The sequence below is a fragment of the Chlamydotis macqueenii genome, chromosome 9, assembly GCF_036417535.1.
Source record: "Chlamydotis macqueenii isolate bChlMac1 chromosome 9, bChlMac1.mat, whole genome shotgun sequence".
Classification (NCBI taxonomy): Eukaryota; Metazoa; Chordata; class Aves; order Otidiformes; family Otididae; genus Chlamydotis; species Chlamydotis macqueenii.
The window spans coordinates 25,613,312-25,635,514 of NC_141564.1; the positions used below are offsets into that span (position 1 = coordinate 25,613,312).

A 22,203-nucleotide genomic window follows, 5' to 3' on the forward strand; every position below is an offset into this window, starting at 1 on the left:
TTCTACCTCCATTTCCAGCTTAGCCTTGCCAAGTTATTTCAGTAAGTTGCTGCACAGCATCATTTTTTTCGCCCTCGGTACTTAGTCTATGAAATTAGCCCTAAATTTTCCTAGATACCTCTTTGCAAGTTAGCATTTAACCTGGCATTACCCTATCTCATGGAATTAGACTTTAAATATTCTGTTTCCGGCATTCTTCCAGATCTTGAGCAGCAGAGCAGAAAGTCATCACGCAGCTGCATCAAAACATAGAGTAAAATAAAGGAGGAGAACAGATGGGGCTAAGTTAGGGTTAGATCTGTGATCAAGCTGGGAATGAAAGTTGGACACTGAGCTAAAGGGAGTCTTTAAAGTTCCCTTGCAACCCTAATGATTCCGTGGTTCTATGATTCTATGAAATTCTGCATCTGGACTATGGTGAAGCTCATAGGGAGAGTGGATGAGGAGAGCAGCAGGCATTAGGTGCCCACTGGTCACCATGGCTTTCACGTGGATTGGGGTACATCTGTGAAACCCTCCTCTACTCCGGCTAAATCAGTGCAGGAAGCTGCATTGCTGAAAGGAGAGGGTATTAAAACTCTTGACTCAGCGTTTCACATGGAGAAGACTGTATAGCTCTGTTCACCACCACAATTTATTAAAACAATTCATAAATACCACCCATATTACACTCTTTAATAACTCTTTAGCCCAATAGTGGTATGGATATGATGCTTGCAATAGCAGAGACAAAACCCATATTAAAACAAGGTAAATAACTTAGGCATGCATTTTTTTTCCCCCCTTCGGCACTCTCTGGGAATGTTATTCGCACAACTTCTGGTTGGAGGTGATTTCAGCAGAAAGGTTGTGTGCATTTCAGTCGAGGAATGATGAGGTTTATGCAAAAAGTATTTTCTTTCTTTAAACATGAACGTTTATCTAATCCTTTCCATGATTAAGCATCAACTTTCTCAGAAAAGGAGGGGAAAAATGCAAAAAAAAAAAAGTATCTTTGTGTTTTGCACATGTCCATGCAGGTGCAAAACATGAACATTTTGCTCATGCAATTAGAAATTACTCCTCAGTCACAAACACTTGTATTAAAATATAGCCACATTTCCAAATAATTTACATCAATGTTAATTCTCAAAAATTCATGTATTTTTCATGCTTTAAATGAAGTTCAACAGAAATTAAACAGCACAAGTTGTTATTTAACCAAGTAAAACTGCAACATCCTCCCCAGCTCCATAATGGGTGCCCCGGTTAACACCAAGTGCCGAACTCAGAACGGGGTGGGAGCCTGGGGCTGCAGGGGACAGCACGTGTTTAAAACATGGAGCCAATGTGGTAAGGGTTCACTTCTAGACAATAATCCATCCAGAACACTCGCTCAACAACACTGCAGCAAAAACACTGGCGGAATTGGAAACACAGCTTTTCCCCGCTGATTTTGCTGCTCAGCGACTCAGGGACGTGCTAAACCACACCTTACACAGGGTAAAACACCAGCTACAATATAAAATTTATACTCAAGTTCATTTTTAGTCCTAATTAAGGGGAAGAAAGGAGGAGAACATGAAGTTACGGTAAAAATTACTTTTAACTCAACCATAGAGTCTAGACTTGCACAAAATTAAAAAAAAATTAAATCCCTCTTTGAAGAGCCACAGTTTGAGGATAAACCAAGGCACATTGGCTAAAATAAACCTGCCCAGCTGTTATTAGTTCTGACATGTTTTAAGTGAGCACTTTCTATAACCCCACCTCTCTTTCAATATCGCTTTAAGCTCATGTTGATGTAATAAAGCATTATTTACAGTGAGGCTCGTGTGTCCAGAAAGAGATTCCACAAATTCTCTGAAGCTTTTACATTGTCAGCATCAACCGTTCAATCACACAAGAGTTACACTGTACTGTAAAGGCTTAAGACGAGCGACAGTGATGCTGTAGAAGATCCAGATAATGCCCTTCAGTGATGCTGGAAAATATATTCATTGAAAGCCAGTGGGGCTGGCATTCTTTCTTTCTATTTTTTTTTTTTTCCATAGTGAGAGGGATTCAGTAACAGCCTCTAATTTCTTTGGTGTGATTTTACAGAATCTCACGCTGTGCATGCCCTCTAATGCATGAAACGATGCTCTTCCGTTTAAGAGAATCAGGTCTAAAGCAGAGGCATGGCAGAAACACACTCCCAAAGAGAAGGACAGTTGAAAGGACATCTATACCACAGGCAGCGTTCATGAGCAAAGGTCTATGCTTGTGCTAAAAGCTATGAGGGAAATGAAGTATGAACATTGAAAATTAAAACATGTCTTCATTGACAAAATGTGAATATTCCTAATTTTCTGGATCATTAAACCTTCTGGAAAGTGAGCTAAGAAACGTTGAGATATTTTTACAGCATCAGGTTGGGTTTGGGGATGTCCAATAATGCGGTGAGTCAAGCTCATGTTTGCAGGAGATCAGTGCCCTCACAAAGCCTTCGCCAGGAGGGAGCAAGAGTCACTCCTGAAAGGTCACAATCAGTGTGCAAAGCACCGGTTGTCCAATTCCCTTTCGTTTGGGTTAAGGATCAGCAAATGATCTGTTTCATTAGAAGAGAATGAAGGGGTTTTTTGCAGATATACTTAACGACTATGTCTATCAGGGTAAAATGTATTGGTTGGAAATAGAGAAGTGGAAGACACAAACTGGGATTTGTACATGCAAAATCTAAGCTCTTCTGAGCCTCACTGATTCTTACCACGCTGTCTTAGAGCAGATTTATGTCTCAATCAAGTGGTTTGGGGATTTTTTTGCAGAGATTCAGAAAGCTCAGAAATGGGAAAGAGCAGACAGATGTCCAGAGCTGCCCAACAACAACTGATGTAACTCTGGCTCATGAAGTTAATTTTAAAATTATTTCGGAAGAAAATCTAGAAGATATCTTACCATCAGGAAGAGAAATATCAAACAAGCATGGAGCGGGCAAGAAGCCATGCCAGGATTTCCCGTGTTGCTGTTCACAGCATTTTGCCAGCCTTTGGTAGAGAAGCAATGGCCATCATGGCTTTGCAAGCCAACAAATACAGCTCCAGACTAAAACCGCTGAATTCTCTGTAGCACCTCTACACTGCATTTCAGTTTCCTCTGAGGTAGGAAGCCTGTTGCAGAAATTTGGCTTCAATATTTAATGTTTGGGTTTTCATTCCAAGTTTGCAAAATTAAACAGAAGAGAACGTAAATCGCAAGCACTCTGGGCTGCTCAGGAATGCGCGCAGCAAGTCCTTACGTGTCAGGGTAAACAGCGCTGCGGTGTACATAAATACCATGAAGCGAGCATATAAAGTATTATGACATGCTAATCTACTTCTATTTCATCATTGCACTTACTTTGCATAAAAATAAAATTACCGTGAATGATTTTATTCCTGCGTGCAAAACCTTCTCTTCCGTTCCATCCCTCCTTAGAACGAGACGCTCCTTTTGTTCCTCACTAAAATGGCAATTTATCCAACAAGCAGTACAGTATCTAAGACTTCTGGACACTACCATAATCAAATATAATAATGTGATATTGTTCTTAGCTCCTCAGAGTACCACAGTAATTTTATTATTTTGAAGATGGCTCGCAAGCATCTAACTACATCTTTATTGAAGCAACATAAATGTCTTTAGAGCTATCGTGGTGCAAATATATCAAGAATACTCTTGAAATTCCTTGTTGTACCTTGTACCTGAAAATCTATTTGAAACTTATTCTGCTGTATTGAATTTCTGTCTGAAAGAGCTGATTTAGGCAGCTGATAGAGTATGGCAGGTGCCCCATTCGTTGCATTATCATTTTATACAGTCTGTCCGTAAAACCCCCAAGAGAAGGATGCACTGTCTGTCCATGAAAAATAATCCACTGTCTGTGGCTTATGAGAACAGCAATAGAATTTTAAAGACCAAAGCTTGGCTGTTTACATTATTCTAGCAGCATTTTTCTAGCTGAATAGCCATATTCACTCTCACAATGAGAGGAGTAATGCAATTAAACCGGCTCCATAATGAGGAACTGGAAACACGGGTTTTAGTTCAAAAAACAAAAGCTTCTAAATTTTAAAATAATGAAGCAACATGACTGTTGCACATGATGTGAAGAATGCATTATAAGATGCAGCAGTAAAATGTCAAATATAATACGCTACAGCAATATTCGACAGCTCACCTGTTGCTCTTTCACTACCCTGTACTCGTGTATTTCCTAATGTTAACTGCTCAGACCCCCATCATTTTTGCTCCCCCCAAGAAATTGCCCTGTTCAACAGGAGGAAAAATGTTTAATTAAATGTCCCCAAAGAAGGGACAACTAGTGCGATCCAGGCACGCCCTAAGTAAGGCTATCTCATAAGCAGGTGGGCTGAGAGCCAGCACAGCAATGATAAAATATTACTGTATCAAAGAGCACGAGATGAGAGCAAAGAAATGGGAAATTCTTTCAAAATTTACTGTTACTTGGGTGGGACAGCGGAAGTTTTGGGATATCAAGTGGAAGATGCTCATAAAGGTTGTTACTTCAGAAGCAAGGGAGAGAGAGTCCCAGAAATGGAAAACGAGGGATCTTTTCCCCCTGATATAAGCTGCTCCCGTGCTCAGTAAAACATCTATCTGTAGGCCTCGCTGTAAGAAAAGCTGAAGAGGAAAACAGTCAAATGCAATTAGTGGCAGCACAAAAAAAAAACCAAGGACAAAAGAAGTTGTAAAAGAAGAGCAGTCACCCCTGCAGAGGTCAATAAAGAACTCAGCCAAAACCTGTTCCTAGTGCAGTCATGGTTTAGGCAAAACTGAGTATAATATAGAATAAGATATACCTATATAATATATAAAGAGCGATAAGAAAATTAGGCTCTTTGGAGGGCTCAACCGCACTCTAGATGTGAAAATATTTTCAAAGACTTTATCCCCAGAAAAGTAGCAATCCTCCCTCAGGTCTAAGCATTGACCAAACGGGTTTCATGTGCAGTAGACAACCAAGTGACACAATAAAACAAATCATGGAAGTAATTTGTAATGCAGAATAAAAACCAAACGTCCACTGCTGTCCTTAGATCTCCTGAAGGCCTTTGATAAAGCAAGATGGTCTTGCTAAAAAGATAGCTATCAGAGATGAGGTTTAGAGAAAATATGAAGACCTGAATAAATATAACATGTAAATCTCCATCTATTAGAATAAATGTTAACAAGACACGCTCTAAAAGATTTCAACCACAAGAAAAGGTTATTCTGTACATCCTGTGTTGCTCTTTTTTATTGAAGTCCTGGACCAGTCACATCAATGCCGCTAATCCGAAACAGTTCCAACAGCTTACTAAACCAGTAATGAGTTCTTTTCATAAATAAGAAAATAAAAGTGCTCTCTGGATAGTGCAATGCTACCAGCTGCCACCTCATCCATACTTTTAATGAAACCCTATTAATTCAAAAGCTGAAACATTAATTATGTTAAATCCACCCACGAATCCATTATTAGAAAGACAGATATCAGCTTACATGGTCCAAACAAATGAAATCATTGGGAATAAAACTTCTTCAGCGACACGGAGTTAATATCTTTTCGTTATTTCGAGATGGAGAATTCCTCCGTGTGCTTTCTCCTCTGTGCAAATTTGGGAAGCTGCATCATATACAGGGTATATACACGGTATGGAGGGCACGGGGCAAGGTTGTGCTTAAATTTATGCTATTTAAACCCATGCCCTCTGTGATAACGTATCCATGACAAGTGTTGCCGAAGGTAGGAAATTAGGTGATAATTCCATATCCAATATCCACAGTATTACTTCTCAAACAAAACAATGACCAAATACATCAGAAAATGGCATCTTAATCCATTTGAGTGAAAAAAAAAAATTACCTCAGGGAAGGATCCACTCACCAAGTTATTACTAGTAGCATCCAGTTGTGCAAGAACTCATTTTGGAAACTATACTCTCCTGCACATTAGTGGCACGGGGAAATAATATATGATCATTTTTTAATAGAAAAAATGACAGACAGCCTGGATCAAGCTGATTTTATAAAGTCATTTGTTCTTGGAATTTGACCAAAGGAAAAATGGCTAGATAACATTAAGAGGTCAACCAGCCAAATAGTAATTTACATTTGACGAATTCAAGTTACGACTAAGATTTTATAATTCCTGTATGGAAAGTTCATGCGTCATCTTAATGTTAAAATTACGTCCTTCGCAAATGTTCTCAGGGCTTCTAAACTGCTGGTTGTAGAAAGTCAGTTTGGGTTTAGCTACGCTATGCTGGGGACAGCTGAGCACATCAGCTGCCTTGTTCTGCTGCTCTGCGCGGGGGTTATCCTGCCTGTTGAGGAGTGGTGCTGGAGGGATGCTGAGCTGCCAAACCTTCTTCCCAAAAAGCGATGCCCGTGCGGTCTGGACTCACCTACGCCATACGCAGAGCGGATGGGAAATAAATCACTAACAACGAGGCACTTTGCTGCTCCAGTTTGGGCTCTGTGCTAGAATTATAATGGCTTTTTTTCCCCCAGTGTGAAATAATTCACTACTTTGAGAGAAATTGCCTAAGAAAATAAGGGCTTTTGCCTTAAATGTGTTCCTTTGGCAGAACTCTTCAGCACATTCTCCCTCCAAAAATGTCATATACGTCTTACTAATGAACTTTAGCTGACCCTAAGAAGTCATTCCATATGCGTAAGCAGTCAAGCTGGCTAAAAAAAAATGTCATTATTGAAACAGATTTAGAATCCCAAAGACCAGGGCAATTTTTGCTATTTGGTTGCTTAAATTCATAGCAGTGAGAAAAATAGCTAAAATATTTACTATGTATTCAGGTAAAAATATACTTTTCCAGTATGTTTAATTTAAAATTTTATTTTATGAGCAGAAACAAATACTTTCCACTTTGGGAGGATATAAATTGAAAACATTTGGAAAGATACAGTATTTTGTAATAGATACCCTTAAAGTGATGCTGCTGTGTTTCAGTGTCGATACAGCCATTAATATAATTTAATGGATCTGGCTCTGGCTATTTCTACAGGGTTTTCCCTACATACTAATACATTTCTATTATATGTATTTTATATACTTAATTCCTCCTGGTCCTACTAATCTTGACTGTATTGTCTGTTACTTAGATTTCTTACATTTTTCTCCCATTTAGGTAACATCAGAATATAATTGATTCCAGCAAGCGAAGCTAATTGCCTTAGGGAAAACCTGCAGTTGGAAATCTCCCAGTTTCAAATAATCTAGACTTGGAGACGTACCACTACGTACTCTTCCCACATAACTGGTAGATGGAAAAATTAACCAGCCACAGCAGTTGCTGGAAAGAAAAACAGTTCTGCTATTTTATCTTCTCTGTAGTAATTTGTCCCTATCACTGGAGGAAAGCCAGAACAGACCCCACACGTGAGATGAGAAAAGCAGTTGTGGCCAAGGGGATGGCAGGGACACATGGACACGTTACCTGCAAGATGCTACCAGGTCAGAGCGAACTGCAGAGAACCTCTGCTCAGCTTTTGGTTTTTCCTCTCTTTCCCATTCAAAAGCCATTCTCATTTTCTGCACTGCTCAACTATTTGTCTCTGTAAATCTGACCTCTTCTGCAGCGCTGTGCCCACACATGGGGAAGGGCAAATCTCTATATTTTGAATTTGCCAAGGCCTGCTCTTCCCCGGTACATCCTAGGAGCTGGGATTAGCTTGCTCTCCTGTATTCTCTCTTGTTTCCAGTTCTCTCAAGGAGCATGTCCCTGCTGAATATTCCCAAAGAGGCGCGGTTCAGAAATCCCCTGTTAGACATTTTGTCATCAACTGAGACAATTTTTGAATTGATTTTGCTGCTGCTAAACTGCAATGTATCAAATTGACTAACCGCATCGATAGTCAACATTCAATATACGCAACACAAAGGAAAAGAAATCCATTGGTGTTCTGCTACCACCGGCAGAAAGGAATTGAGATGGCCCTTTTGTATCCCAGTGTTTAAAAGCCCCATGGGACGCTGCTTGTAAGAGAGCTAAACGCACACAGTCATTCTGGATCATTATGTGTGTGTACACACGTATACACAAACCCACCGCGAGAACTGGTTCTCCATAAAATCCCCATTCAAAAGACAAATCCAATATTAGGCCAGAAGCATTGTGTGTTGTCTGCTTATGTTTAGAGCTGAAACGATCTGAAGTAGATGAAAGAAATGGAAGGTATAATTTGTTTCCATGTTCACTTAATTTCAAATGTTATCTTATAGCCTACACCAGCATTAATGTTTCTCACAAAATCACCAAATATTTGATTTCTAATTAAGCCCTTTTCATCCCAATACTCAGTTTGTCTTCCTCATCTTTCCTTCTTTCCAGCTACGTTATTCAAGAGGGAATGCAAAGATCTGCATTTATATAGAAATCACATTGTAGATGTTTATCACACTGCTGTTTGCAGATTGACGAAGCCAGCCTTGTAGAAAAGAGAGAGCGTTCCCCATACCAACGCTCCACTTCCTTTTAGATGTAACTTCGTAAACGCAAGAGAATGCTTGTTAGGATTGCGCTGCTTAAATAATTTGGTGTCCCTTTCACCTCGGCTTCGTCTCCTCGCTCCTGCTGGTGTGGAACACACCGGAGGGAAGTCAGCATACGTGCTTGTGGGTGTGGGGACCTATAAACACACAAAAGCTGCAGATGGATTTTTATTCCACTTTCAGAACCAAATCTTGATACATCCCTGAGTGAAAGGAATGTGGCTTTGAAGGTACCACACGAGGGAGGAAGCAAATGGAGATGCTGGTGGCAGAGGTCGTTCAACACCCAGTCTTTTTCCAAACTGAGTATTTTCTTCTCATCTTCCTACCTTTATATTACATAAAATCTGTTCTTATTTCATAAATCTCTTAGTTTTGGATTCATTTTGCTATGAGGGCTCTACTGATCCATTCCAGACAATCAGAAATGAGAACAATTCTCCATTTGACCTTCCAGAAAAGAAAGAAATTATGAGATTTTCTGGTACAGGCTTCAGTATTGTGCTAGAGCGTGCTTTGGTTTGCAAATATCTGAAATTTTATTATCATTAAGAGCATTAATACATTTATCATGATTAACGTCTCTGAGATTCTTTGCAATATTGAGTCACAGACTCATAAGCCGTGAGTCAAGTCATGCTTTCTGTTTGGCGCCGGAGCTCATTCTGCTGATCATCACAAATCACATGAGCTGGTGAAGTTCCATCTAAACAAACTACCACCCTCTTGTTAACACTGCATGGTTACTGCCAGAGTTAAAGTCTATTTTACAGTCTCAGCTGGTACTGTGTACTACCTTAATCCATGTCTGTTTAAAGCTACACAGATTACTCGTGCATGTTTGAACGGCTCCTGCTACTAGTTTAATATTTACTCTCGGTAACAAACCCACCACAGAAAAAAGCAAGGGAAGCGATACTTAGCTTGAACAAGGGCAAAGAAACAGAACTCAGTATTACTAATTCCTTACAAAATCATGCTTACAAATCCTACCCTCCTTTCCAGCAGAAAGCTGTATTTCTCAAACACGTCCCTCCCACCAGAGCTGTCCTGGGCTCAGCCTCAGACAAAGTAGGAACTCTCTTTGGAAAGTTGGAGCTGGTTTTGGTGACCCAAATGTGGAACCTGAATCTTGTCAATGGCTTTTTAAAAAAAAAAAAAAAAAAAGGTATTATAGTGTACTCTCCTATTTATTTTAAGTAGGACATAAGGGCAGGATTAGTGTGTAATGCTAAAGCAGATGGAACTGAGGAACAGAACAGAAGAGACAGAAAAAACAGAATTGGGGGGAAAGCATTAGATGAGGGCTCTAATTTCAACCAAGAGATCACCCGCAGCGGCAGGACTGTTTACCGTGCCTATGCCGTGCTCACATTCAGACAGAAAACATCCGCAGTTTCACATGGGGAGGATGTGAGAGGGGGTTACTGCAGGGATGTAGTAGGCAGAAAGGGAGGTAGGAAACAATAGAAAGGGAGAAAAAGTAGGGAGTGGGGGAATGCACAAGTGCTGTGGTGAAGGAAAAGGAGTTTCTTTCTATCAGTGGGGAGAAATGTCCCAAAGACCAGATGTGATTAACCTGGCCTTCTTCCTAGGTGCACCATCTTCAGTCAGTTACTAGAGATGAGCTCCAGAGTGTTCAAGGGCAACCACGCTCAGGGACGGGCACTGATCTGATCTATTAAGAACTAAAAATCTTTGTATTTTGTCTTGTTACATCACAAGTCGTGCGTCAGAGCAGCAATTACAGTTCAGGATGGCACTACGGTGCAGAATACCACAGCCGCAGTTTTACTGGAGGAGTCAGGGCTGCAGATCGGACAAGAGGAAACCCTGCCCTTCAGTTTGTCTGCCATCTAGCACGGGGTTTGGGCAGCAGAACGCTCCTGATGGCATCTGGCTTTGCCTTCTACCACTTCCCCCTTTTATACCATTGTTTCAACCACAGCCTGTTACGGAATCCATTGAGATAAGATATAACAAGAAACGTGAAATTCTTATGGCTGTAATACATACATTATTTTTTTTTTTTGCCTCAAAAATGAATGAAATGAACACTCATGCAATTCACTACAAATGGGGACAATCTGCCTACAAGCCAGAGGGGCCAAGCCCTGTGAGTACGTTTAGGGTGGAGATATCGCTATCACAAGTCCTTTCTTTCGAATCTGGAAGGCAGCTTTTTGATCGAAGGCAGGTTTCTTTTGGAAATGTCTTGCTTTAAATTATATCAGGCAGGATGATGTATGACTTTCCATCAGCATGAGAAAATTAATAGACTGAAAGAATCTCTTCAATCTTGTATGTTAAATTTCACTTTTTTTTTTTAAATAAAACTTAGATAACAATGCAAAAAAATCCCGACATCAGCCCCCAGATACAGGCCCTGGAGGGGTGGACTCTGGCTACATTATTCAAGAGGAGTTTTAAACCTGCCATGACTGGAGTCTAGTTTTCACCCTAGACCTTTTTCTTGCTTCTAAATAGCACTGCATTGCAGTATACAAAGCCAAGATCACTTTAGCTAGAAGTGACAAGATTTATAAATATATGATGTTAGAAAGCACTCAGGACATTTTTTTTCCTAAGCTGTAAGGGTGATGACTTCTGGTAGAGCAAATCAAATATGAAAACATGTGAGACTGTCCTAAACTTTTTTTTTTTTCTAAAAAAGCTCCACATTTCTAAACTCTCATGCTACACTGCAGTCCCAGATCACCAGAGGTAACCAGAACTAAAACAAAGGAAAATATTTCATCCAAAGAAGACTCAGTGTTTAAAAATAACATCTATTAAAGGGCTGGTAAGAGCTAACAGCTACCAAAGACTTAAATAATTTTCACTGAGCAGCATGTGGTAACAGCGTGGCTATTTTTTTTTTCTTTGTTCCATCTACAGAAGTTTGCAAGTTATGAAGAAAACGTTCTGAACTGCTGATTTTCTGGAGAGATAGCCGCCCACACATTATGAGTACTTGCACATTGTAAATTTTATGATTTAATGAAAAATAGTCACTTAAATTCTGCCCAAGGTATATAGTTATGGATTTTAGTAGTAACTACATAAAAAGTTTGCTATTCCAAATTTGTAGTATAGAATATACACACAGGATAAGTGGTGGAAGCTAGCAAAGCTCTATATGCACCGATATTAAAATATATTAAAAAAAAACTTCTTATAAAGAAATCAAACACCTTCCATTTGGCTACTTTATGAGGGATCCCTCCCTTCCCAATAGCAAACATAGTAAATTATGTGCTAATTTTTACTAAGTAAAAGTTGTTGTTGTTGCAGTCCAAATTCCCCAAGTTACAAGAACTCCAGACAAATAAGAGGCTTGATTATAAACAGAATGAGCTGCCAACATTTCTTTGCAGTTGTCTATTGTCTTTGAGTCAACATTATGCTCCACGTCCAACTATTTCACTCCAATTCCTTTACAGAATCACAGAATATCTGAGGTTAGAAGGCACCTCTGGAGCCCCCTGCTCAAGCAGAGTCACCTAGCACAGCTCGCCCAAGACCATATCCAGATGACTTTTGAATATGGCCAAGGATGGAGACTCCCGTCTCTCTGGGCAGCTCCTAATGTTCAGATGGAACATCCTGTCTTTCAGTTTGTGCTCACTGCTTTTGTTCTGAACACTAGAGAATGAATATCATGGACTTGACACTGTAACTGGCTTGGAGTAATGTTTCATTTATCATTAACAGTACCCTTGTGAGACAAAGCAGGAATCTGGTCTTTAATGTGGATTTGGTTTATGTTGCACTTGCAGCTAACCCAGCTTGAGGAAAGCAGGGAAGATCTTGGAAATTACTTTCTGTGACATCAACCAATGGAGAAAGGGTAGAAAAAGAACTGGATTGTCACATTTGAAAAAGTATGTTTCACATGTTTGTAGCTCTAACAAGAGTATTTCTTAGTAGAAAGCAGCCTATTCAAACACTAGTTCGAATTTAAAAAAAAGTTCATTCTATAGAATCAGTTATCACCATCTTCGTGAACATCAGAATGAACATTATTAGCAGAAAAAAAGCCCGTGCTTTGTCGGTGTGCCTGGGCGGGAATGAAGCGGCGGAACCGCATGGAAGGGCGGCGAGCACCCGGCCCGGCTGGGGGAACGCGCGGGGCGCCGCTGTCCGCGGTGCTGAAGGGTCCCGGGCTGTGCCGCTGTCCGCGGTGCTGAAGGGCCCCAAGGGGCGCCACGGGGAGGGAGCGCGGCCCCCGCCCCCGCCCCAGTTGAGAGTAGACCCCGAAGGGCTGCGGGGGGTGGGGAGGCTGGCTTCTCTCCTCGGAACCTATAGCAGGGTAGGAGCTGGCTGCTGGGGTAAACACCTCCTCCTGGACACGGAATTTCAAAATCACGTACAGTGGAAACCACTTCTGCCTAGAGTGGGGCAAATTAATTTTGTTCCCATGCCAATATTTCAGATTAAAGTAAGAAAGAAAAAGAAATCAAGAACCCACAGCAATTCTATAAGAAGTGTGGATGCAGGTATGTCTCACTATCTCTTGCTTGTCTGTTGAGGACTATTAGGTTTTCTGTGGCTTTCACAGATTATATCCTTGCAACTGAAACGTTTAGACACAACAATGTCACCATGAAAACAGGTCATAATCACAACCACATGCTAGTGGGACGTATCCTGCATAATCTTTTTTTTTCTTTCTAACTATAGATATAATTGTTTGTTTTGGGGGAAAAAATGAAGAAACACAGCCATGTGTTTCCACATAGGAAAGTAAGTTTGGGCACCTTTCTACACTATAACAATAAATAAAGCATTTATAAGGAAGAATATTATTTTCAAATCTATTCTATGTTTTGCTTCTCATTTTTTTTTGATTAAAAATAAACATGCAAAATGGAAACAAGAGCAACTAAAGATGGTACAGATATTCCTTGTGTGCTCCTAATACAATAACTTGATAAGCAATTAACAACAGATCTTTTCCAACAGTTAGGAAACTTCCTGCCACACACACACTTGACAAATTCTCTCTCTGCTAGCTTACAAAGCAGTAGCCAAACAAGAAAAGTGTGTTTCCCATCTCACCCCTCAAGCTCTGTCTTTTCTCTGCCATTCTACTCATTATATCAGTTTTCTACTGCAAGGCAAGCCCAGGGGAACATCGTATACTATAGCACAAACACTTGGAGGTAGCCTCATCACTTTTTCCCCCCAATGTCAAGAATGATTTCTCTTTGTAAATAGAAAGCATGACCCACTACCTGATAACATGATTTACCTGAAAGGCTCTTGGATTAAGAGGGTAGCAAGCACTCGCAGGAGCGTAGGGAACTAACAGTGCTTGTGCTTTCACTGGGTAGTGGCAGCCTTTGTGAGAGTCCTTCTAGAACTGGCCAGTGTATGACAAAGAAGAAAGTCAAATGAAAAGAAAAGGCTATCTGTTCATGTTTCAGGTGGGGCATTACTAATATGTAACTGGTACAAATTATGAGTGAAATCAGTGGAGTCAAATCTACATAAGAGCAGTGCAGCAGAGTAGACAGTTTGGTCTGACATTTTAAAAGAAAATCAATTTATTTAAAACATGAGATGAAATCTCATTGTCAGTGTTCACAGATCATTATCCTCTTAAGTTTAGCTTCAAAATACTAAAAAGTATTTTATGAGAGCTGCTGAAAATTATCAAGACCTGGATATAGCAGCAAAAAACAAGGTATTGTTTTAATTGAGGGTTTTTTCCTCCTTCATTTAGTAGTTCCTGTTCTATTTGACGTGTTTCTCATCAGTATTTCGTTTTGAGAGCAACAGTTTTCTGCAGTCATGAAGGCAGCTAGCTGATGCAAGACAAGTTCAAACACTTCGTTCAAAGGTATCATAATTAACGATTTATCAAGCTTCCAAGTCTTAGAATCACACAATTAGGTTGTGTCGCTGAACTGAAACGCGGTAACCTCAGCCAGGAGGGCTAAGCTACAGCTTTTTGAAGCCAACCACATAAAAGACATCCATGATCTTCAGCAAGTCAAGGAGAGCTCACATCACCCTCCATCAATGAGCCAGTGATGAACTGATTGATTACACGGCCGGTGTCTCACACTGGCCAGAGGCAAAGCCAATTTGTCTGGCAATCTCCATCTCATGGGAACCAAATGGCTTTGGAAAAGCCGTATGAAAACTGCTAACCATGAAGTTGTGGTATGGCTGACCAGAAAGCATCCCTGCTGCTGTTGAACAATCTGTTCCTAGTACCTCCCTTTCTCCTCACTCCTTTAAAGTTACTCTGAAACTGTTGCTTTGTGTTCCTATAGTTATTTTCTTGGCTGAGACAACAATGAAACATCGTATTTGATGAATTCACAAAGTTTTCATGATTACAGATGAGGAAGTGTCTGCATATCGGGAGCGCATAGCTCTCCTGCACTACCTCTGGCAGGGCTCAGGCCACCACTGCTGACTCCTCCCAGGGTTAGCGCTCATGCAGGCGCCCTGCCCTCAGGCTGTGCCTGTGCTGACAGAAGGTCCCACCTTTGATTCTGGGCAGTTTTTTTACTTTGAGCGTACGGATTTTTCACTGGATTTCAGCTTCCTATGGGTTCAATTACTTTTTCTACTTTCTGTTTGCATGTTTTTTTAAGAACCGAAAAGTTTCAAAGGCAAGAGAGGAAAAATGCTTTTGAAACTCTGACTTCACTCAGTCCTAGTAATTCTACTAATAGTGGAAATAGCTCAAAAATCTTCTCTTTCAAATACAAATGAGCAAACGTCACTCTCCAACTGCAGACCTGCACATGCTGACACTGTTGTCCCTCAACATTCTGAGTCAACCTTGGGTTTAGGTATTATTCATCCAACTCAGACTTTCAAAATTCTGCCTCACCACGACTGCTGGTCCTACGTACTGGTCTCAATAGATATTCTGTGTACATGGTTTCAATACCCATCCCTGCTGTAGGGGCATGCATTTGTTAGCCCACAGACTCTCATTTATTTTCTGGGCATGAAATCCTTTCTGGTTTTCATTATTCAAGTAGCCAACTACTTGTTTGCCCTCAGGGGTGTGCAAGATCCAGATGAGGACTCAGCAAAGCTGAACAGCGGGAGGCTTGTGCTGAGAAAGGAAACTGAAAACCAGGATTAGATTTCAGCTGAATTAAGGGGCTCTGTTGTGACAGTGGTTTCTCAAAATACTTCATAAATGTGTCTCTCCCATCTGCATCACTGCTTGTTGCTAACATATTTTGACATGCTAGTTGCTTTCTACCTCTTTGAAAAAGAAATGGGAAAACATCCTGTTGTAGTTTAGCCGCCAGAACCAGGACACATCCAAAGAGTCCAAATTTCAGGCTGACTTTCTCCCTCCTCCAAACTTCTCAGAGGAAGATTGCCAGACAGCAAGAGAAATTTGGGAAACTCCATGTTTCCCAGCACAACATACTTTCATGCAAAGCCTAGCCATAGGCATATGAAAGCAACAGCAGCACTGCTAAGGCAAAAGAAACGGCATAATAATTAATTTAGCCTCATTTTTCAAACATCTTGTTTTGGGAATGTGGGCCAAACTGAGGACTTGGCAAATGGATGTGTTTGACTGCTTGGTTATTCCTCAACTCCCTTTTCCTGCTTCCAGCTTGCGTCTTATAAACACAAAACTTCAAGAAAGTGTAAAACTACAGATGGGTCCGGCAGTGGTTTCTCTGGTCAGGTGATTTTTTTCCTCCTACCCTAAATTTGCCTTGTACTTGAGTAGAAAACGTGGCTCAGTACAAATGGTGCATTTAATTCTGCCCAAGTCTTTATTTGCTCAAGACAATCAATTACTCTCCCATTGACGTGTCAACAGTTCAAGGTTAATCGTCTCTGGTTTGTTCTGGCTTTATCGCTGCCCTACCCTGAACCTGATGGTATTAATTCCAAATTAAAAATATGTGACATTTGCCATCAAGAAAGCACATGTGCATCACACAGAAACGCACTCACCGCTGCGTTAGATCAGAGCCTACCCTTAGCATGTGTGTCCGAGGATGAGCAAGGGTGACCCAGCCCAGCTCTGAGGCACGTGCGCTGGTGGCATTTCTGTGCACACAGCTGTGTGCCCAGCAACACGCTTCAGATGCTGGGACCATGATTCACCCAGGGCCAGCGGTGTTTTACTTCATCAGAAGCAATCAGGAAACAAAATTAGCACAAAGAGCGTTACTGCCCTTTTTCTTTGTGGCAGACCTTTCTCAGACCTTACCCATACAATACGTCCCCACCAGACCTCACGCCTTCCACCACCTCCTGCACATAGGAGTGTGGGTCCCTCACAGCCTCAGGTGTTGCAATCATCAAGGTCACACTAAGTAGATAGGAGTTCCTCTGCCTTCAGAAGCGTCCCCTGGTTTTTCAAAGGTTATTGACAGGCTTAGCATTAGAAAAGTGTAAGAAAATATTCCCATCTTCCTTTGCGTTAAACAAGTAGGATGCAAAAGTGAGATGAGTGCATGCTGCATTAACACAAATCAAGTAGCAATTGTAGAGCCAAGCTTCATTTTCCCACAAATATATAACTCCCAGATGTACTCATTTTACCCTAAAAGACCCAAAAGCCTTGAAAATGCATTGCTTTCCAAATGAGGTTACTGTTGGAGAACCTTTGAGAGATCCCAGCATAGGGTACCAGGGACCTCTTGTGGCGGCCGAGCGGCTGGCTCAGCGGATGGGAAATTTATCTCCGAATTTCTATCTCTTGCTAGAGGAATGCAACTTGTTTAACACACAGGACATAGTGTATAAGCCAATATTGCACCCAAGTTTATCATCCCAGTCGCTGGCTACAAACACAAGGCGGCTAAAAATAAAACAGTGCACTTCCAGTAATATTTTATTAAATGCTGTCAAATCTAATGCCACCTGCTGAACCACAGTGTCACAAAAATAATAGCTGCCAGAAACAGCTCACCTAGCTTCAGTTTGAACCTCATTCAGTGGATGAAAGAGTCAAATTGTCCCTTAAGTCCAAGACCAGAGTTCTTGGCTCAGAAAAGCTCTGTTGGATCTCTAAGCCTGCCTTGTGCTTTACATTAGGTGGCATTGCTCCAGCCTTCCAGTTGAAGGCAGAGTTAAAATACCAAACACCTCTTCCTTGCATAGGGGCTCTATCTACTTTAAGAACCCCACTAGCAATGATTTCTAGATGTTTGTTGTGAACTCGGAAGCCACCAAATGCTGTCCCGTGACCAGCGACAGAGCTTTGTGACCAACATGTGCTCCTAGCAAGGGTCTGAACAACCTGCACACCTCAGCCAAACAGCGGGACACATCCTGCTTTTATTTCACTGGTCTAACACACAGCAGAGCAACTTCTATCTCCTGTACTTTTAAAAAGTCATTTATTTATTTCATGTGCTCTATTCTACAGTTTCCTCAAAACTGATGTATCCTGTCACAAAGAGTAAAGCAATATTTATAGACTCTATATCTATCTGCTGATTAATTGACCTAAGAGATCCCACTCTGAAGACTGTCACAAAGCCACTTGTTTCAAAAAAATGGGCTGTATATTCAGGTGTTGTAGTTTAGCCCCACTCAGGACCAAGCTACACAGTCTCTTGCTCACTCCCCCCACCCTCCAGTGGGACAGGGAGGAGAATTGGTAAAGAAAAACAGGCAAAAACTCATGGGTTGAGATTAAAAAAAAAGTTTAGGAGAATAATGGAAGGAAAAAAAAAACAGAGGTGGAAAACAAACAAACAAAGCCCAATAACAGAAAATACTGAAGCGCATAACTCACAGTGCAGTAGCTCACAGTAGATCCTGATGCCCAGCTTCCTCCCCAGTAGCAGGAGGCTCCCACCAGCACCCTTCCCACTGAGATACTGAGCAGGAGGTCACATGGGGTAGAGCAGACCTTGGGCCAATTTGGGTAAACTTAACCCGTCTGGTGGGTAATGAGAGACCTATCCCAGCTGTGTCCCCAGCCCCAGGGGCCACCAGCTCCAGTTCTTCTCCAGCTCAGGTGAAAATTAACTCTGTCCTAACCAGAACCAGGACATCGGGTTTCTAGTTTAGAGTCACCTTAAAAAGAGAAGTACAGCCTCCAGCTGCTAGTCCCCCAGTCTGCAAGGTGGCATGAATATTTATTCCAAAATCAAATTTAATTTTTAATCCCTAGATCAACTTGTCTAAGTCTCTTTTAGGGGAAAAAAAAAACCCAAAGCCTACAAGCCACATTTATTTGTAGGAAAAGCACCACAATTTGGTTTTTTTGGAAAGCACAAAGTGCTAAACAGATGTGAAGAACCCTGCTTTCTGCAGAAGAACACATTGCCATTTGGAAACACCTTTTCCCATCAAGAGCACTGGTAATATCTGCTACGTCCAATACACAATACCGCTGAGATCCACATCTAACACGCAGAGTCACGCACTCAACTATGCCTACAAGAGGCACATCTGCTTGCAGGTTCCTTTGAGACACTACTACTCCACTTAAAGTCCCTTGTTCATGATCAGCTCATGATTCAGCTTTCATTTATCCCAAGTGCTAGAAAGGAACCCAACAAAAAGCAACAAGGAGGAAAAACGGGCCCCAAAGCTGTACTCACCGGTGTGCTGCTGTCGGAAAAGGTGTTCATGCTGATGGACCTGCTCATCTTGTCGGAGGAGAGGGATGGCGGGGAGGGACTGCGCTTGTCCAGCTGCTCGTGGTGCAGCAGGTCCTGGCGCTGCAGGTGCTCACGCCATGCTCGCTGGATACTGCGGTGAACACCGAGGCACAGGGTTGGAGGGGAACGCAGGAAAAAAAAAGAAAAAAAAAAAGAAAAAAAAGAAAAAAGAATTGAAAATGTTTATTCTTGACTGAAGGGGTGGGGTTTGGTGGTTTTCTCTCTTTTTTTTTTTTGTGCACTTTATTTTCCAATTTGGATAACGACCACACATAACTACCCTCTGTAGGTCTCACATTAGCCACTCCTTGTATAACTTGAGAGATGTTAACTAGAAGCAATCCTTATTTCAGATCCTCAAACTTACTGTGATTTAAACTTGAGACTATACATAACTCAGCAATTCTCTCACATCTTGCAAACAAATTTTGAAAATGCAATTATATTTATATCCACTTTCAGACAATAATGCGGATATGGTCTATCTAGATACTCCGTCCGGGGTAGCTGGGGACTCAAAACCTCCTCCAAAGCAACACATGGGGATTGCGGAAGGAGCTCTGCTCCCAAACTCTAAACTTTGACCAAACGTCTGAACTCTGATGTGAAATTCAGTAAAGAAATTCCATTTTCCATGCCTGGAGCTGGAGGCTGGGGTGGCTCTCAGCAGGTGGCAGTGCCGGACCACCTGTGCCTTTCCGAACGTGCCAGGAAGACCAGTGAGAGATGCTGGTGATTAAAATTGTTTACACTAGTAATGGCATTAACAAAAAGTACACGGGTGTTTGCTCACGGGATGATCCATGAACTCCGCAGACAAGTGGAGCTAAATTCTGACCCGAGACTTGGCTGTCTTGCTGAAGTGCAATGAGCTGGAAAGAACTGTTCTTAGGATTTTTTAAAAATTGAGAGTTTATTCATTAGTATATCAAGTCAGTAAAACCTTCAGCACGGCTGTTAAGCAGTAGAATGGTAGAGTACTCTGACCTTTGCTTAAGTTGCTCTTGGTGGTGCGAAGCTCTTGTCCTGCTCTCCTCAGGCGGCGCTGCAGGGAGTGTCTGGGAGCCAGCGCTCCTCCACCCTGCCTGCTCCCGAAGGGCTCAGCATGCTCAGCACCCAGCCTCGGCACGCTCAGCACCCAGGCGTACTGCTAGGGTGGTCCCCAGGAGGGGTCCCATGCCCAAACCCCATCTGGCCCTGCTCCCACCCACAGTGTCTACATCCCAGGGCAAGGCTCCTTCCCAAAGGAACCCTACCACATGCTTCGTGGTTCAAACCCAAGGGTCCAAAGCCTTCAGCATGGATTTACTTTGTCCTAGGAATATTTTTTTTAAATTTATATTGCCTTTTTCACAGTTCAGATGCCATTTCTGCTCCAATCTTCATAGTCCAGAAAAACATTTAGCACTCAGACATGGCTGAAAAGGCATTTGAGCACACACTGGCACATCCAACGGGAAAATGGGACTTCTTGCCTTCACAGGAGGAGGACAAACTCAACACCAGGACACCTACGACTTCTCACTGACTGCCTATGGTGCTGGGAACTCCAGGCAGTGGGAATAGCGACCAAAACTCCCAAATGCGAGTGCCAACGGAGGAGCTTTCAGTAAATGCATTTTGTTTTTAAAAAATCCCCACATCTTCACATCTCAAGCATTTACACTTTGTGTTGTTTCTGTTTCAAGCTTTACTGCATAATATGGACAAGTAGTATTTGCATATTTATATTTATATTTACATATACTTTCTGTTGTAAAGCTTGAAGACATAGCAAGGTTAGGTCATAACTACCCTTCGAGAAGCCCTCTGAAAATTTATTCTTTCATCAGCTTATATTTGCATGATTGAAAGACAGTGGCTGGATTTTAATTTGAAACCTCATGTCCTTTTAATATTTTAATATAGCATTAATATTTTAACATTCTGTATAGTGAGTTAAGTGTAGTTTCTCAACAGAAAGTGAAATTCAGTATGTAACGTAGTGTGTCATGTACGTGCCTGGGCCAAGCGGTAGCAACTGCCTTGATTTCCAGTAAAAACCAGTTTTCTTAGTGCCATGCAGCTGTGCTCCACCCAGTAGCCCTGGTCCCCTCAGACTGACATCTTCACCTCCTTGCAAACCCAAGGACTTCTCCTTGCAGAGAGTCCCTTTGGCCAGGCTTCACGTTAGATGTGGAAAACACCAGCGAAGAGACTTCTTCTTGCTCTGTGCTACACTTCCCCACTCTAGTACGCTCTCTGTATCTATGAGAAATCCAGCAGATTCTCAAATATTCTTTAGTTTCACAGAGGAAATGACAAAATTAGTACAACGTTGAAGCTTAGCATTTGAAACGCAGTTCAACGAGAATCTTCACGCACGTAGAGAAGAGCTTAGCTGTCTTGCTAAATTGTGGGGGTTTTGTACTTAAAGTTACACGGGAATCCAGAATGGATACAGCCCGACTTCTCTGGTTCATGAATCGGACAAACTCAGTTGTTTTTAAAGGCAGAAAACACATTCTTTGTTACTTACATTTTCACTTTTGATTCCAAGGGCTGTAAGTTGATACGATATTTTTCAATGTTATTTTCTTCATCCATGGCAAGCTGATGGCTACGGAAAAGAAAAGAAAATGGGTTTGATGTGCCTCAGCACGATGTGTTTGCAATCACTACAAATTTATTCAGAAATTTTGACAGGAACACACAAGAGCTGCTCATTAGAGAGTGCTGCTGTCTTTGGAGGAGGGCATCTGGGTCCCCTTCTCCAGTCCCATTTGACTGGTAACCAAAAGTGTGAATTTGGATCCAGTTTCCAGATCAGAGCCTGCCCGAGACCTTGCACTAAACCTTCCAGACGCCACAGCTCCAGAGACAGACACACTCAGCAAAGAAGCTGCTGCAAATAAAAAAAAAAAACAAAAACCCACTGGCAAATACAATAGATATTCCTGCTAAATTAACTTTCACCCCTGGGGCTACATTTGAAAAGCTGGAGAGTAAAATGGAAAGTAACAATGGTAATGCCGGTAGCAAATGAACCACATCAGCAAGAGCCATACAGGAATATGAAGGAAAAATTATTTG

At 41.6% G+C, this 22,203-nt stretch overlaps 1 protein-coding gene across 1 annotated transcript in view; it reads right to left on the reverse strand.

Annotated features, from left to right (window-relative positions):
- Nucleotides 1-21,730, reverse strand: part of SCHIP1 (schwannomin interacting protein 1) — a 107,798-nt gene extending 86,068 nt beyond the window's left edge. Inside the window, exons 1-2 of the mRNA XM_086754402.1 lie at nucleotides 21,650-21,730; nucleotides 19,072-19,222 (exon numbers count right to left, since the gene is read on the reverse strand). Of these exons, the coding sequence (XP_086610528.1) occupies nucleotides 19,072-19,222; nucleotides 21,650-21,717 (219 nt within the window). The 5' untranslated portion in view covers nucleotides 21,718-21,730. The remainder of the gene's footprint in view (nucleotides 1-19,071; nucleotides 19,223-21,649) is intronic.
- Between the last annotated feature and the right edge of the window lie 473 nt (nucleotides 21,731-22,203).